General features: G+C 43.8%; 1 protein-coding gene across 1 annotated transcript; it reads left to right on the top strand.

The window, feature by feature from the left end:
* Nucleotides 1-1,790: 1,790 nt before the first annotated feature.
* LOC141008183 (protein NLRC3-like) lies at nucleotides 1,791-15,274 on the top strand. The gene is given in 10 exon segments (XM_073480431.1): nucleotides 1,791-1,848; nucleotides 3,322-3,373; nucleotides 3,544-3,593; nucleotides 5,819-5,954; nucleotides 6,269-6,388; nucleotides 6,909-7,087; nucleotides 7,694-9,581; nucleotides 10,646-10,819; nucleotides 13,982-14,155; nucleotides 14,256-15,274. Coding segments are annotated over 10 exon segments (2,856 nt in total). The 3' UTR covers nucleotides 14,281-15,274.
* The last annotated feature ends 927 nt before the right edge of the window (nucleotides 15,275-16,201 follow it).

The following is a 16,201-nucleotide window of genomic DNA, read 5'->3' as shown; positions in this document are numbered from 1 at the left end:
ATTAAACAGTAAAACAATGTCTTACAAGATTTCTTAAAAACAACATAATTTTATTCAATCCTACGGTTTTCAGATTAACACAGGCCTAATGAAAAAGACAGAGCATTTATAATGGATGTGGGATGTAAAAAAAAAAAAAAAAAGAAGTAGCCTAGTATTGTAAGGAGACTAACCCTGACCTAGTTTCGAACCCAGGTCGCCTGTACCGTAAGTGGTCTACTACTTGTGGTCAATTATGCTTAGCTTTATTGATTAACTTTACTGTTTCAATTTTAGGCCCTAAATGAAAAATTTTCGTCTTGGAAAATGTCTTCATTGCTGAGTAAACAAACTGAAGACATGCAGCTACTGACGACGGCGTATATGGGGCGACGTACTTAGTTCAGACGTCCAGAGCAGGCGTAAATTTGTTGGTAATTCTAACATACGCCGCCGTCACGTCGCCGCCGTCACACGTTCCTTCAGTGCACTCGCCGTGACGTCGCCGCCGGTCTCTCATCTGCTGTCCCATCCACTCCCATTCAAAAATCCACACGTTCAGACGGCGACGGGAGGGGAGGTTGCTCCTTCTCCTTCTTCTGGTAATCCATGATTTGGCACTATTCACTCGCCATACAGGTGTGCGGGTCTAAAGAGCTCTGGTGTTGAGCAGCAGCGGGCTGCTCCGTGGCTGTGACAGCGTCAGAGGAGCGGCTGGAAACACTCCTCCTCCCGCTGGATGATCCAGGAACCTGCGCTAACAAATAAAACACACGGTCAACTTCCTCTACGCTCTTCACAATAAAAGCCCTGTGGCATTCTGTCATTGACGGTCTTTTATTATGAAGCAGCAGCAGCAGGAAATGTGTTTTCAGCGGCAGAAACTTAACAACAGTCCTGAAACAGTTTTTTTAGATAACTCGCAAACAAAGAGACATTTTATTAAGAAATACAGAAGAAACATCCTCCCTCCTGTATACTGAGCAGGTCCTGACTACTTGATGTTATTCATATCTTTATTGGTAGCATCTCCCTGTTGATTAAACTCTCTTTAACTTTGTTTACATTAATAAACTTTGCTTTAGATTAAATGAATCCTTGTTGGTACGAACCAGGTTCACTGTAATTTCCGAGGGTCGTAAACGCACCTCGTTCAGATTCCAACCGTCGGACCAACGTTCAGCTCTTTGTCCTCTGAAGCAGCTAAGCTAACTGCTAACTGCTAACTGTCTCTGTCCCTGCCGCTAACTGCTCTTTAACAGGAAAACAGCTCGAGTGGTTTGAATCCACAGTAAACTGTCGTGGTAACTGAGCAGTTTACACACTACAGGTAATACAGCCTCTGTGTAGCTTCACTGTTTCTACACTGGTAGCTAACGTTAGCTAGCGACGGTGCTAACGGCCGGATAGCAGCTAACGCTAGCTTTAGCTGTGTTAACTGTCAAAAAGGAGAGTTGAATGTTTGTTTTCCTCTAAATCAGAAACGTGTCTTGTTCCCTCTCTCAGTAACATCATTGTAAAGCTGCAACATGTAAAAATCAAAGCTGTGGTGTTATTAACAGCAGCCAGCTGTCAGCTAACGTTAGCGTTAATCCTCATATCCTCATAATGAGAGAAGTTTAAAGGTCTTATTCTGGACTCACTCCAGTTCTTCAGTCTGTCTGAGTGTTTCACCTGCAGTTTACATGTTAGCCAGCATTATATTGAAGGTGACCGCCTGTCTGCTATAAACTTCATGAATGATTTAACTGGACTGTGTGTGTGTGTGTGTGTGTGTGTGTGTGTGTGTGTGTGTGTGTGTGTGTGTTGACATGGATCGCAGCATCATGACAGAAACGGGTCGAGAGGTGATGAAGGTCCTGGATGAATGTCAGCAGTGATCAGCTGGACCAGACGTCTTCTCCATGTATGCAGAGGAGTCACACAGGTAATATTAACACCTGTCAGTCACATTAGAAGCAGTGACATCGACACTTTCTGGACATAATCTCTGTCATTGTGTTTTGATGAATGTAAATCTGGTGCTGTTTTTGTCGCCACGTCATTTTTGTGTTTTTATTCATCGGTCCAACACAAGGTGTGCGAGCGATTCTGGCTACGTGACTCCTCCCACATCTGTTCAAAGATGACTCCAGCGCCCTCGACGTGATCAACAAGAAGGTACGTCTGTCGTTACAGTCACACGTGGGTTATTGTCAGCTGGCCACAACACAATAATACGAGCCTCTTCTCCACTAACCCCCTAATAAACACTTCGACCACCTGAAGAGGTTGAAACAACACGTGTGGAGGGTCGAGACATTTATAAATCCTTCTTACCTGAAATCATCAATATTACAATATATTTCTCATCATTGTGCAGCTGAAGAATCTTGTTCTGATTTCAGCAGGAGTGGACCGTCACTGAGTAGTCGACAGTTACTGTGCTTAAACAGGCAGGAGTCAAGTGATTACATTTAATTTAACATTCTGCAGTCAACCTGATGTCACAGTGATGTCACAGTGATGTCACAGTGACGTCACAGTGATGTCTGTAGAAAAATGACAGCATCCACGTACAGACTGGTTCACTATGAACTCACTTTCACTGTGATATTCAGACTCCAGGCTGGATTTTCCCAGAAAAATACAATTTGAATGCACAAAGGAAACAACCAAAACAGGAAGAGGCATCATTTTCCCCGGTCACTGTCCCCAGGTGACGGTGGAACAACGTGAATAACTGTGGAAACTCGGCACTGCAGGAGACAAAGAAGCCGCTGATGGAGGAGGCAAAGAAGGTGAAGAGGGAGAGGGATAGAAACCGAGCTAAAACGAGAGTGAACAGACGGACGATCACTGGATGGAGATGCTCCGGTGTTGTGACGAAGTCTGTTCCCCTGTTGATCTGTGTCTCCTCTCCCCACTGGGAGTTGTGTTGTCCACCACTGGACTTCAGACACTTCTACAGAGGACCAACCATTTCTAGACGTTCATCACACACGGGGCAATGGAGACGCTGAAGGTTAATGTAAGTAGCTAGTTTATGAAACTTTACATTGTTTCCTACAGAGTTTCTGATAATATTATCTAAAATTAGCAAACACTGGTGCTCAGTTATGAGCAGTGAGACAACAGAGGATCAGCTGTTGTAGAGGATCGTTTCATATCAATATAGAGTTCATGATGTCATTTTAATTAGTGTGGTTTAGTTTGATCTTGTGAAGTCATTGAACAATATTAAATGTGAGTCAGTCAGAGGCCTCGATGCTGTATGGTAGGAACACATCTGTATGTTCAGTGTGAACATTTATATCTACATGTTGCTGTAAATAAAACCTGTTTGTTCAATTTCTTCTGTAGATTTTCAGAGTTTCCGTCTGTCAGAGGAAGATTCAATTGTTTTTGTCCTTCAGTGAGCTGTAGGTGCAGGAAGACGAGTGTGTGTCTGCTGTAAGTCAAACAGCAACAACACTCACACACACACACACACACAGGTAAACTCAGAGGGGAGGAGCAGCTCAGTGTCACCTGAGACGGCAGCTCAAAGTGAAAGTGTTCAGTCTGTTCAGACTCCATTTTCAGAGCAGAGCAGACAGAAGAAGACGGAGCAGGAGAACTGAAGTGTGAAGCAGGTGAGTGTTCAAAGAATATTAACAGTTTGAATGCCTTTAAGAATATTTCATGTGCTTTGTCAAGGTTTTCTTCTTTCTATAATATTTCCCAGCTTTGGTTCAATAATTGATTTTTGAGAGCGTTCATCGACTCCTCTGTCCCGACTCGTCTGTGCTCCAGTTTAACGTCCTGCTTTTCCTTCTTGTCGTCACTGTCGCACACTGTAAACGCTGGTAGCTGCTCACTGATGTCATTGATCAGTAATTGATCAGTAATCCTCTTATTGCATTGTTGTCTGTCACATTAGTCAACATGTTGTCTGCCAGTGTGAGTTTCTAAACGTTGTACTTTGATTATGATGCAGCATGTAACCTGTAAAGTAGCTGATGATGATAAAATGATGACTCGTGCTCTGTGAACAGGTCGGACAGTTGTTGACCTCGCTGCAGTGATCGTAAATGAAATGATTGATTTCTTTAGTCGATGATTAACAAATGACTCATCACACAGAAAGTGGTTCTCTGTTGTATTCAACAGCCAACGAACTGTAAGAAGTAAATCACCTTTATTTAGTGAGCAGTGGACATTTAGTCACTTTTTCACGGATCAGAACAAATCCATCTGCAACCGTGGTGACTTTCTTGAAGGGTCGTGATAATAAAGCAGGTCAGAGTTCTGGTCTTCACCTCTGGGCTCCTTGTCTTTAGTTACAGTAGTTTGAATGTGTGTTATTCAGCCTCTCAGGACTTTGTGTCCACAGAAGAATCAAAGTGTTGAGCTTATTCTAACATGTGTTTCCTCTACAGTCCACAGACACACACGGACTCACTACTGTAACTAAAGACGAGGAGCCCAGAGGTGAAGACCAGAACCCTGACCTGCTCTATGGTACTGTATACTGTGTGTGTGAGTGTGTGTGTGTGTGTGTGTGTGTGTGCGTGCATGAGAGTGTGTGTGTGTGAGTGCGTCTGTGTGTGTGTGTGTGTGTGTGTGTGTGTGTGTGTGTGTGTGTGTGTGTGAGTGTGTGTGTGTGTGTGTGAGTGCGTCTGTGTGTGTGTGTGTGTGTGTGTGTGTGTGTGTGTGTGTGTATCGTCACATCATATTAGTTTGGACTGAACCTGTGAATCAGCTGTCGGTGCTTCGTCTCCACCAGGTTGAAGAAAGGGTCAGAAAGGACTCCAGGTGTCCTCAGACCTCCTGTATTTACCTTCACAGTGTAAGTTTCTTCTTCACAGACGTGTTTGTTGCCATTTCTTTCTTCCACTTCTCTTTACTTGGTGCTTTATGTTCTTCCACTGTGAAGCATTAAGACACTTTGCTTGTAACAGACACGTGTCTATGAATGTGTATTTCTTACTCTTCAGCGGCGTGTTTACAGGACAGAAGTGTAATATCCATGTTTCTGCAGATGATGGGATGTTGATATTCAGGATTTTATCCATCAGACACTTCACATCCTTCCAACATGTCAGGATTAAGATGTCTCCAAATATCCAGCACATTTAAATCTTTGATGAACTGTTGGATCAGTGGTCTTGATTTGGCCTGTGTATTGTCAGCGCCTGTTGAACCATCTTTCACTGGGTCCAAAGTGCAACTGGAGTTTCATATCAGCTGCTATAAAGTTTTGCCCTGACAGGTTAGAGATTAACAGAAGTTAATCACTGTAGAAATTAAGATGATCATCGTCAGGACCATGAACATTTATTAATTATTTAAGATCCTTGAACAATAATAAATCTACCTGCTGGGTCCTTAGTGATTTGGTCAACCTGTGTATGAATGGACTCATGAATCAGGATCATTGACCCTCCTGCATCTGAAGTACAGCAACTAGAGAACAGCTGACGCTGCCACCTCCTCTGTGTCCTCACTGTATCTGCTGCCATCACACGGGTTCCTGTGAGAAAACTACTTTTGCCTGCAGTTGTTTGATTCTGTCCATCACCTGTTTAACTTGTTTAATATTACCCACGTAAGAAGTTTCACCTTTCCAGTCTCAGACATCAAACTTTATAGGTGTTGGTGATGACACAACACTTCTCCTGCAGCACTTTCATTAAGCATTGAGAAGCATAAACTAAATATGAAGATCAGAAAAACATCAGAGAGAGAGACGTCACTCACACAGTTAACATGGATCAGAGTCCCATAGTTGTTATATAGTTTGTTTGATGAAGATCCCGTCCTCTCTGTTCTCCTGGTTCTTGTGTTCTGAGCTCACAGTTCATGTTTCACCTCTCAGACCTGAAGATGAGTGTTTGTGTGGAGGAAGAGGACCGAGCAGAGTCTCCAGGATCCATCTGTCCCTCTATGAAGAGTGACTGGTCCAAAGGTGAACCTATATACTTCAGTACTGAACCTGGACCATCAGACACAAAGTAAGACGACTGATACTAACTCATTTATATGACTCATGTTTCAGTGATGATCACATGTTTGTTTAGTTGATTTTGTGTTCATGTGTTCAAATTTCCACTAAAATGTCTTTTCTGTCCATATTGAAGACTTGTTCCGCCTCATGTTCCTCTGTGTGTCTGCTATAAATCTGTAATCTGATCTAAGAGGACAAACAGAAACTTTGAAACCTCCTTTTTATCCACAGCAGCAGCAGTTTGTGTGTGTAGAGCTTCTTAAATCACTTTATTGATGAAGGATTCATGTGATGTGAATAAAAACATGTTGATGTTTGCAGAGTTCAGTCCAGCAGACAGAGAGCAGAGTCTCCAGGATCCATCTGTCCCTCTATGAAGAGTGACCGGTCCAAGGATGATCCTCCAGACTTCAGTACTGAACCTGGACCATCAGACACAAAGTAAGAGGACTGAGACGGACTCATTGAGTGTTTGCTGGTAATGTTTTGCTGTAGAGTAACATCAGGCTCCAGGACTGAAGACACACTAACAGAAACTCTTTGAAAGTCTCCTGAACACTAACATGTCTGAACTCAGTCAGATCCTGGAGGACACTAACAGATCTCACCAGGATGAAATAGATCGGTGTCACCATGACGTGTTTTTGTAGGCTGACCTGAAGTTAGCGTCGCTCTGGCTCCTCCACAAAAAGCCTGAGAGATGTTTGAGTTGGACTTTGGATTATTGCAGAAAATAATGTCTGTGACAAACACAAGTTTATGAAACTGACACGTTTTGTTCTGAGAGATAATCTTCACACATCATTTTCATGACAGACTAAACGCTGAATTCAAGCTGAAAAGTATCGACACTTTGACTTTTCTCTGTGACCATCTGAGCTTCTCAGCAGCGTCGACCAAATCTGGATGTTTTTACCAACAATCATCAAATCACTGTAGTTATAAAGAAATGTGTCCACAGAGAGAGGAAGAGGAGTCATGTCTCTGTGAAGAAGCAGCCCACCTGCTGTGTTCGGTGTCAGGACGTCCTGAAGGATCCGGTCTCTACCAGCTGTGGACACCGGTTCTGCAGACGCTGCATCACCTCAGACTGGGACCAGTCTGCTTCACCAGGAGACTCCTCCTGTCCCCAGTGTGGAGGTAAGACCCAGAACAACAGCTGGACTGTGGACAGACAGTCAGAGACAAACTGTACCGAGTCAGACTGAACATCTGAACATGTTAAAGCCACATTATGTAGAAATTGTCACGTTGTGTGATGTGGCGCCCCCCACAGTTTGTGAGTGCAACACCACTGTAGTAAAAACAAATCCAGGTGTGTCACAGTTTGTCAGACGTAATATAGGTGCTGACTACAAACACAACTCCTGACATCATCACAGTGTTACGTGTTGAAGTCCACACGTATGTAAGGCTGCGATCCTACAAGTGACAGAGACACCGTTCACCTGTTACAACACACTGGACCATCAACACGACTCTGAAGCTGCTACTTTAACCTCACAAAGTTACATAATGTTGCTTTAAACATCTCACCTTCTACATGTCATTACATTTATTTAGAGACTCAGGAGGCATTCAGACAAACACCAGGACAAATTACTAGATTGTCTCGATTACACACAAAGTCAATGAAAAGACCTGAAGAGACTCAAACTTTATATATTCTGATACTGATGGATTGTTATTGATCATGAAAATAATCCACAGATTGTCAACGTTTCTCCAACATTTGTCTCTTTTCAGTGGATGTTGGTCTTCAGGAGGTTTTAGATGAACATAAGATCAGTCTGAGGAGGAGATGTGAACGTGTGACTGAAGGAAGTGATGGAACAGGAAGTGATGGAACAGGAAGTGATGGAACAGGAAGTGATGGAACAGGAAGTGGAACCCTCCTCAACAGGATCTACACTGAGCTCTACATCACAGAGGGACAGAGTGAAGAGGTTAATACCCAACATGAGGTGAGGCAGCTGGAGACAGTTTCCAAGATGGAGGCCCTCCATGACGATCCAATCAGGTGCTGCGACATCTTTAAAGCCTCACCTGACCAACAGAGACGCATCAGAGTGGTTCTGACCAACGGCGTCGCTGGAGTTGGAAAAACCTTCTCGGTGCAGAAGTTCACTCTGGACTGGGCAGAGGGCTCCGAAAACCAAGATGTCCGTCTGCTGGTTCTGCTGTCGTTCAGGGAGCTGAACCTGATCAGAGATGAGCAGTACAGTCTTCTCAGCCTGCTCCATGTTTTCCATCCAACATTACAGAAGGTGACAGCAGAGAAGCTCGCTGTCTGTAAACTTCTGTTCATCTTTGACGGCCTGGATGAAAGCAGACTTTCACTGGACTTCAAGAACCATGAGGTCGTGTCTGATGTCACACAGAAGTCATCAGTCAGCGTCCTGCTGACAAACCTCATCGAGGGGAAGCTGCTTCCCTCGGCTCTCGTCTGGATAACTTCCCGACCTGCAGCGGCCAATCAGATCCCTCCTTCATGTGTCGACAGGGTAACAGAAGTACGAGGCTTCACTGACGCCCAGAAGGAGGAGTACTTCAGGAGGAGGTTCAGTGATGAAGATCTGTCCAGCAGAGTCATCTCACACATCAAGACCTCCAGGAGCCTCCACATCATGTGTCTGATCCCAGTCTTCTGCTAGATCACTGCTACAGTTCTGGACCACATGTTGACTATAGGCCAGAGAGGAGAGCTGCCCAAGACCCTGACTGACATGTACTCACACTTCCTGCTGGTTCAGACAAAGAGGAAGAAGCAGAAGTACGATGAGGGACGTGAGACGAGTCCCCAGGAGCTGACGGAGGCTGACAGGGAAGTTCTTCTGAAGCTGGGGAGGCTGGCGTTTGAACATCTGAAGACAGGAAACATCATGTTCTACCAAGAAGACCTGGAGCGGTGTGGTCTTAATGTCACAGAGGCCTCGGTGTACTCAGGAGTTTGTACAGAGATCTTCAGAAGAGAGAGTGTGATCTTCCAGAAAACAGTCTACTGCTTTGTTCATCTGAGCGTTCAGGAGTTTCTGGCTGCAGTCTACATGTTCCACTGTCACACCAGCAGAAACACAAAGGTGGTGGAGGACTTCCTGGGAAAGTCTTTTCTTGAGAAGATTTCTAAGTTTTTTGTTGGAAGCGTTGATGGCGCTGAGATGTGTTGCCCATCCCTGGATTTCTTCCTGAGGAGCACCATGGAGAAATCCCTCAACAGTAAAAATGGCCACCTGGACCTGTTTGTTCGCTTCCTTCATGGCCTCTCTCTGAAGTCCAACCAGAGACTCTTAGGAGGTCTGCTGGGTCAGACAGACAACAGGCCACAAATCATCCAGAGAGCCATCAACAACCTGAAGAAGATGAACAGTGATGAGATCTCTCCTGACAGAAGCATCAACATCTTCCACTGTCTGACGGAGATGAACGACCACTCAGTCCATCAGGAGATCCAACAGTTCCTGAAGTCAGAGAACAGATCAGAGAAGAACCTCTCTGAGATCCACTGCTCAGCTCTGGCCTACATGCTGCAGATGTCAGAGGAGGTTCTGGATGAGTTGAACCTGTGGAAGTACAACACATCTCTACAGGGACGATGGAGACTGATTCCAGCTGTGAGGAACTGTAGAAAGGCTGAGTAAGTCCAGATGTGTTAAACATTATAAAGTGAGGTGAAGCTGAAGCCTTCAGTATTAAAGATCAACACTTTACACACATGAATAATATAAAAGCTCGACACTATACACGTTCACCAAAACAAGTATTAAACCTGCTGATTGAATCAATGATCGTCACCGAGCTCAGAGCAGAAATGACATGAAGTTGTCTTGTTTCCAAAACCTTCAGCTCCTAAAATGATAATAACACAATGTTTAGTTGTAATTCTTGTGTTTGTGCAGTGGGAGGCATTAAATGAATGAAATGGGAGATGAAAAGCAGATGGAGCGACAGAATAAAATGCATCAAAGACTGAGACAATACACACAAACACATAACTGAGTCAATACATACGAGTGCAGTTACAACCTACAGTGACTTCACAGTTCACTGATCATCATGTGAACATGAAGCTGAACCAATATAAATCACAGCAGCCTGTAAACTAACATCTGACACGTTCACGTCTCACTTATTTCAACACTTTTGTCCTAAACTGTCATTTCTGGTTCATTATTTCCCTCAAGGACACTTCAACATGTGTTTGTGTTTATTTATATGGCACTTTAAAAGCAGTAACATCAGTTTGTTGGACACAAATAAAACAGCACAACAATGAAAGAGTCACAAGAAAAGTATTACAGGGACAATTACAGATGTAAATATAAAGACAGCAGAATGAAGGAAACGGACAAACACAAATATGTCGAACCAAAATCACACAAAGATGAAACCATCAGAATCAGCCGTTAAAAGCCGTTTTATACAGGTGTGTTTTGAGGGGATTTAAAATGGGCCACTGATTGAGCCCAGCTGATCTCCTCAGGCAGCTCAAAGTCTGGAGGCTCATGTGGAGCGGAGGAGCTCAAGTTTCAAACTACAAACCTTGTGATCAGTGACTGAGCAGCTCAGCTGAACAACTGAGCAGCTGAGCTGCAGCTGCTCATGTTCATGTGCTTTGTGATGCAAAATGTTTAGAGTCTGTTTTCATAGTAAAGAGTCAGATTTTATCACATTTAAATGTTTTATTATCTGTATTCACAGACTGACGAACTGTCGACTCTCAGAGACTCACTGTGAAGTCGTCGCCTCAGCTCTGAAGTCCAACCCCTCCCACCTGAGACATCTGGACCTGAGTAACAACAACCTGAAGGATTCAGCAGTGAAGCGTCTGTGTGCTGGACTGGAGAGTCCAAACTGTCGACTGGAGACTCTGAGGTCAGTTCATGTGTTTTTTCTCTGTTTATATTAAATTTAAATCTCGAACAGAAGTTTTACATTTCCTTCAGTTCACACACACACACACACACACACACACACACACACACAGAGACACAGACACAGACACAGACACACACACACACACACACAGACACACACACACACACACACACACACACACACACACACACACACACACACACTATGACTCCAGACCTGACTGAGATCAGCAGCATGTTATTAATCTGTGTTGATGTGAACAGGTGGGTGAATGTTGTGTTGACAGGATGATGTCACCATGACGATGATCCACAATAGACAGGTGAAGCCACGCCCCCTCTGGTCGACCACCTGGGACCTGATTTCAGAAAAAATGACACAAATAATTTTCTGCTCTGGTTTGAATTGTGTCATGAATCTCACATATGATGTTTGTCAGTTTAAAAGAAACATTTTCTCCAGAAAGTCTCAGTTTGTCGTCAAACTAATAAAATATAAGAGTGAAAATCTGTAATTATAAAGACGACACAGCCGACAGTGGTTAAGTGACGTCTGGTTTAACGCTGACTGAAACCTTGTAGAGTCGTCCTGAATATCAGCAGCTCACAGAACTGACCAACTCTCCTTTCACATAACTGCAGCTGTCAGTGTGACCAGACCTTCTTCTGTGTTGAGGCGGCGGCCATGTTGCTGTTGGTGACGTATGTTGAGTGAGACCAAGTAGTTCACTGAGCGCTTTAACACAAAACTACATGAGATTTGACTTTATTTACAACAAACAGACACTTTCTGACTGAAATAAGGTCCATGAGGTCACCTGAAGGGGCGGGGCTTCCCCTCCCTATAGAGAGGTGTAGTCTGTAGTCCTGAACCAGAAACCTGTTAGCATGTTAGCATGTTAGCACATCCTGTTACCAGTCTGTGAGTTAGTTGAATGTGTCTTCAGGTAAATGTGTGAAATAAGGTGTGTGGTCACCACAGGCTGAACATATTTACACGTTTTGTTCTCCAACATAAAATCCATCATTAAATGTCCACAGTTTAATTATGAAGCTCTTCATGTGTTAAAAACTGTTAGCGGTTGCTAACAAGTGTCTAAATGAGACTACAGAGGTTGTCGGGGACATTAAACGTCCTCACAGCGAACACGGAGACTCATCTACTCACTAGTCCGTGTTTACAGGCCACTTTAGTTACACACTGTTCTAACTGGTGGGAATGAAACAGTGTTGGACTCAAATATCAATGTATGGTAGAGAAGATGTGAGGATGTGAGAGGAGGGGAGATTCCCTTCACCTGAGCTGTGGGGAGTTGTCAGGGACAGAACAGGTCAGGAGTTCAGATGAGGATGATGACAGGAAGCAGCTAGGATGACACTTATTGTCCAGTCAAACATCAGAGGGTCACTGCTAGGGATGTAACGGTTACCGGTGTCACGGTAAACCACGGTAAAATTCCCGACGGTGAAGGTTACCATTTAAGTTTTAATTACCATGGTAACCGCCGTGGTCGATAACCACGGTGTGGAAAACTCGCGAGATACTTTATCCAAGCCTCCCTACGCAGGCGCAGCGTGCAACGTGCGCTTGTTATGTAGTGAAGAAGACATGGCGGAGAGAGGACGTGATAGTAGCGGCCCTCAAGGCATTTTTCCGCCTTCAAAGAGAACCAAATCTGAAGTCTTGGCGTATTTTGGTTATTATGATAATGCTCAGTGACAGCTGGTCGAGGATGGCAGCCCTATCTGCAGGAGCTGCAAGAAGAAAGTTGTTGCGAGGGGCAGCAACACGTCCAATTTACTTTCACTATCACCCTCAACTGTTCAGCGAATGCAAAGTAAATTAACCTTAAGCTCAGGTGAATGATGTGTGTATGTCGAGTTTTCTCTGTCTAATTTGCTGTTGTCACTAATGTAAACTGACCAGATAGTGGTATAACTGAACGAAGTTGATCCGTGATTTGGCACGTTATCTGAACCGCTTATTAATTGTAGATTTCACTTTTTAAAGTCGACCTAATAATTCCCCAAATATTGATGCAGAGCTGCAGTGAGGAGGATTTGAGACAAACACGTACTGGGTGGACTGAGTTAGTGAATGCAAACTGACTGAGATGACTGACTTTCATCTCAGCTCCGTTCACCGGAGCAGCGTCTACCTGTGGCTCAGCAGCCATTAGACCAATCAGATTGAATGAGTCCATAGACAACGGACGAGCAAGCAGACAGAGACAGACAGCCAATATATATAAGTAATATCAGAAATATATAATACTTGTGGATTATTTGTAGAATAGACTATATATAAAGAATGATATAAAATGGTGAATATAACAAGTGTCTAGATAGAGATAAGAGCCAAAATAGTGTTCATAATTAATTGAACAATAATCCTTTTTGTTTTGATCTAAAAAATTATCCAACCTGTTGCTCAAAAGTGATATGATCTAGATTGTGAGTTTTGTGATCTGTTGGTTGCACCCTTAGTATTAAGTAACAATGACAGTAATAATTAATAATGACATTTTCTATTCATTTTTTCACAGAGAGGGTCGGCTGGCCAATCGAGTGCTACTGCCAGTACATCTCATTCTACCTCTGTAACGCAGACATTACAGGACGCTTATACCCTAAGCCTTTTAATATATAATAAATCTATTTAAATATAAATCTTGGTGAAATTATTTCAATTTATCAGTGTATCAGTGTTTTTTCAACATTTTGAAGACATTTTAAAAATACCGCGGTATACCGATAACCGTGATAATTTTGGTCACTATAACCGTGGTGTGAAATTTTCATACCGTTACATCCCTAGTCACTGCCTTGGGGAAGGCCTGGGTAACAACTGTCATAAAGTCTGTAACCACTGTTCTGCTGTGTAGAAGTCAAGACCACCTGCAGACTGCAGAGAGCACTGTGGCTCTTCTCTCCATGCTGCATGTGTTAAAGACAAACTGTCTCCTGTGTTTATCTGATCGCCTCTTCTGATTGGTCCTTTTAGAGACCGCCCATCAAACTATTCAGAACCAATATCGTCTGATAACAATCGGACCGCCCTTAATTAGGACACAGTGATGTTGAGCTGCACATTTAAACCTGAACACATCTGATTGGATCATAAATTGATTTTTATCTTCATCATTTATTCTTTATTCAGATTGTGGAACTGCAGTTTGTCAGAGATCAGCTGTGCTTCTCTGGCCTCAGCTCTGAAGTCCAACCCCTCCCACCTGAGACATCTGGACCTGTGGGGAAACAACCTGCAGGATTCAACCATGAAGCTGCTGTTTGATCTGAGGGACAGTCCACACTGTCGACTGGAGACTCTGAGGTCAGTAGAGGGTTGGAGTCAGTCCACGCTGGTCTCAGCAGTATTGTACTGAACACAGTCAGTATCAGAGTAAAGATCCAGTATTTCCTGTTTTCCTCAGTGAAGCTGTGAGAGGAGAACGGTGACAGGCTTCATGATTGGACAGAAAGACAGAGAGAGAGCAGTCAGCCAATCAGACGAGCCAGAAGCTCGTTGTGATCTCGTGTTGAGTTGATGTGAAGACGACTGTTGTTGTTGTGTTCATGTGTACAGGAAGTAAAGCTGGATCACAGCTGACAGCATCACAGGATGTGTAGAGACAGTCGTCCTCATCCATCAAACGTGATCTCTCTAAAACACTAAAGAGCTGATCAGCTGATCTGTGTCACAGCTCTCAGGTCTACGGTGGCCCTGAAGCTCAAAACACAACAACATTTCACAAACATCAAACTGTCCACAGGGACTCGGGTTCTGTCCAATTACAGACAAGAACGCTGTCCCACCTTTTCTGTGATGTGAGATGTTGATGTGTTTGGACCTTCAGGGCCACCGTACAGATCAGTCTGACTGAAGCCTGCAAATCACTGCTCTGATTTCAGAGAACCATCATTACATTTAGTAACCATGTGGTGTTTGTACAGAGCAGAAGCTGTGCTGAAGTCCAGTAACCAGCTGATGTTGGACTGTCAGTCTGTGTGTGAACATGTAGGAGCTTTAACATCATATATTCATCCGTCCATCTGTCTTTTGTTTGCTCCACACATTTTACAGCAGACTCCATATTTACATATTTGTAATGTTTCAAAGCAGATGAAATATTCAGGTGTGACTGAGACTCTGGTTTTTAACAGCAGTCAATCATCATCAAAGTGTTTCTGCAGTGATGATGCGTTCAGGGACTCTCTGCAGTTTATTTCACTGTGTACTTGAGTGAAACCTGCAGAGTAAACCTGTGAGCTTCACTCCAACACGTTAACATGAGCTGAAAGGAAGCTGGCTACGCTACACAGCCGCTCCACTTGTGGTCTGAACAGGACTGAAGTCCTGCTGGTCTTTATATCACTGACTGACAGCTGATGGAGGGAGTCTCTGTCAACACTCATGTGTCTGCTGCTCTCTCTGCTTCTCTCATCAGGTGGAAGTGGTGGTGGTGAAAGGTGGTGGTGTTGAGAGGATCAGCTGTGTCCTGATGATCCAGAGAGGTTGAAGCAGCACCATCAGCTGGTGGGTGGAGAGGCTCTGACTGGGCCGTGTTACTGGGAGGTGGAGTGGAGAGGAGAGCTTCATCCAGCAGTGACTGACGGACCAATCACAACACGTGGAGACGACTGTCAGTGCTGCAGTCTGAACTGCTCTGTTTTCTTTCTGTCTCTGATTCTCTGATATCCTGAACACACAGTGACTCTGCAGGTTGGTTCTGGTTCTGACAACAGAACTGGAAGTTATTGATGCACCAGAACACCGGCACGTCGTCGGTATGGACCCATAAAGGCTTTAAAATGAAACAGGACATCACTCCAACATAAACATCTCTGCTAATATGACGGGCGATAAGATGACACTGTGATTACGCACATGACGCCTAGTTTTCTTGTTTTTCCCAGTGAATGTGCACATGTTGAAAATCATTGTGTGTCTGCGTCTGTCAGGGCTCCATCACGTCAGGAGAGAACAAAATAATATGTTAATGTCACTATGAGAGAGACTTGATGTTCTCTGCAGTCAGGAGGGAAAATGTTCATCTACCAGCATCAACAATCAACTGAAATGAGTTGTGAAATATCAGCAGAGATCCAATATTGTTCATCCGCCCTGTAAACGTACAGTCAGTGAAACAGTTGAGGTCAGACGGCTGTGAACTCGTGTAAAGTCTTGTCTGTGTTTCACCTGCTCACTGTTGGAGGATGAAGAGCTGCTGCTCATTTTCACTTTGTATCTTGGAGGTTGATGTCAGAAGTCTGCAGCTGAAGAATCTTCTCATCAGTGCTGGATCATATTTCTCTGCACCGGTTTGATTTTCTGGCCTTTCTAACACCAAGTCTCATTGATGTAAATGTGGTGGGGCCT

The sequence above is a fragment of the Pagrus major genome, chromosome 14, assembly GCF_040436345.1.
Source record: "Pagrus major chromosome 14, Pma_NU_1.0".
Lineage (NCBI taxonomy): Eukaryota > Metazoa > Chordata > Actinopteri > Spariformes > Sparidae > Pagrus > Pagrus major.
The sequence above is the reverse complement of the archived record's forward strand: the minus strand, read 5'-3'. Positions and strand labels throughout refer to the sequence as shown.